At 45.3% G+C, this 2,480-nt stretch overlaps 1 protein-coding gene across 1 annotated transcript; it reads left to right on the top strand.

Moving 5' to 3' along the window:
• Nucleotides 1-202: 202 nt before the first annotated feature.
• On the top strand, nucleotides 203-910 carry LOC308154455 (polyadenylate-binding protein 1-A-like; the record flags this gene model as incomplete). The annotated part of the gene is made up of 1 exon (XM_080527615.1): nucleotides 203-910. One exon carries the CDS (start codon nucleotides 203-205, stop codon nucleotides 908-910), a length of 708 nt encoding a protein of 235 aa, XP_080383741.1.
• Between the last annotated feature and the right edge of the window lie 1,570 nt (nucleotides 911-2,480).

Genomic DNA, 2,480 nt, shown 5'->3' with positions numbered 1-2,480 from the left:
ACATGTCACAGTTGACAATGTGATGATGTAACAAACGAGGACCACACAACTGGGGTTCTGGAACCAGTTCGAAATGACATTCACTTCATTTACCTGCAATTCCTCTGCATAGAGCACACATTTTATTAGTATTATCAAGAGTATCCAAAGCTAAAATATTAACCCAAATATTAATATCGGTTTTTTGTAACTAAATATTAATATGGCCTCCTTGTATGTTGGAGATCTCCATCAGGATACCACTGAGACAATGTTGCATGAGAAATTCAGCTCTGCTGGTGCAATTATCTCCATCAGAGTGTACAGGGACAAGATCACCCAGCGATCCCTTGGGTATGCCTATGTCAACTTTCAACAGCACGCTGACGCAGAGCTTGCCCTGGACACCATGAACTTTGATGTCCTCAAAGGAAGAGCTATGCGCATCATGTGGTTTGACCCTTCACTGAGGAAGAGTGGGGTAGGCAACGTCTTCATCAAGAACTTGGAGGAATCTGTTGACAGCCAGGCCCTCTACGACACGTTTTCTACATTTGGCAAGGTCCTCTCCTGTAAGGTGGTTTGTGATGAGAATGGCCAATCTAAAGGCCACGGCTATGTGCGGTTTGAGTGCCAGGAGGCTGCTGAGAGAGCCATTAAGAGGCTGAACGGCATGCTGTTCAATGACAAATTTGTGTTTATTGGACACTTCAAATCTAGCAAAGAACGAGAGGCTTCTGAACATGGAGCCAGGGCCAGAGAATTCACCAACGTGTACATCAAAAACTTTGGAGAGGATATGGATGACCAAAAACTGAAGGAAAAGTTTGAAATATATGGACCAACCCTGAGTGTCCGCACTGTCCGGGTCATGACCGATGACAACGGTCAGTCCAGGGGTTTCGGCTTTGTTTGCTTCGAAAGGCAATGAGGATGCCCAGAAGGCCGTTGACGACATGAATGGTAAGAAGATCAACGGGAGAAAGGTCTATGTGGGCCGTGCCCAGAAGAGAGGAGAGCGCCAGACTGCGCTGAAGCGCCGGTTTGAACACATGAAGCATGAGCGTATGACCAGCTACCAGGTTTGTGGCCTCCAGTTCTCTGATACTAACACAGAAGTTGATATTACTTTTGTTAGCAGAGTAGGTTGTACAGCGATCCTGGCATGCGTACCCAATGTTAAACTTATATTAAGAAGGAATGAATACACAGTGGGGCATCGGTACCGTTTACTGGAACACACTCTCCGTCTCTCTCGGAGTCTGGAGGGAACTTTATTGACACACCTCTTTATACGTATCATGTCACGTCATGTGTCAATCACTGTACATCACAGTACATGCATTAACTCTTTGTTGCTAGAACATTTCCTTTATAGGCCTACACAATTTAGAGCATAACACACAATTTAACACACATGTTAATAACTTTGATGTATTTGAGGTATGAAAAACACATCACTAAACAGGGTTTCTCTCTCTACCAGGGTGTCAATCTGTACATGAAGAACCTGGATGATGAGCGTCTGCACAAAGCGTTCTCCTCCTTCGGAACAATCACCAGTGCAAAGGTGATGATGGATGGTCAACGCAGTACGGGCTTTGGCTTTGTGTGCTTCTCCTCTGCTGAGGACGCCACCAAGGCTGTGACTGAGATGAACGGCCGCATCGTGGCCACCAAGCCGCTGTATGTGGCCCTGGCTCAGCGCAGGGAGAATCGCCAAGCACAGTACTTCCAGAACATGCCCTACATGATGCCTCAGACCTTCAATGCTATGAACCCCACACCGTCCCAGGGTCCCTGTATGATGACCTCTCAGCGAATGGGTAAATATATTTATAATAATAATAATAATAATAAAAATAATAATAATAATACATTAGACTTATATAGCGCTTTTCTAGACACTCAAAGACGCTTTACAAACTAAAGATCGAGTAGTAAAATAAAAAGAACCCCCCCCCCCCCCCCCCCAAAAAAAAAGAAAGTATAGGGGTCTAATTACATTTTTGATTACTAAATCTAAATCTAGGTGTCTTTGTAGGACAATCTACTCTGTATACTGCAATTACACCTAGATTTCGGGCGGAGAAGCGGCGAACAAGCAACGCCAGCGTCCTCTCTCGACCGGCATTTTTTATTTATTTTTTAGACAAGACCAATATCAGAACATTTGCAATGAATATTATTTTGATTATGAGTGTCTTCTTACCCACACAGCTACTCAGGCTTTGAGACAGCGCCCTGCCAGTGCAAATACAGCTACAGCCAGGATGTGCGCTGCGACCCAGAACAAGCATGCAGCTGGTGAACACTACCCACAGCAGCACATGGCTCCCCAGCCACAGGTCCCCATGCAGCAGCAGCATGCTGCGCTGACTGCCTCCATGCTGGCTGCCACTCCTCCTGAGGAGCGGAAACAGCTGCTGGGTGAGTCTACTTATTAGATCTTTAGATCCCCTTTAGCTATACTGTATAATAACCGTTAATGATTGTTTGAT

The sequence above is a fragment of the Nansenia antarctica genome (assembly GCF_963989245.1).
Source record: "Nansenia antarctica genome assembly, chromosome: 3".
In the NCBI taxonomy this organism is placed as follows: Eukaryota; Metazoa; Chordata; class Actinopteri; order Argentiniformes; family Microstomatidae; genus Nansenia; species Nansenia antarctica.
This window is presented reverse-complemented; position numbering and strand designations above follow the sequence as displayed.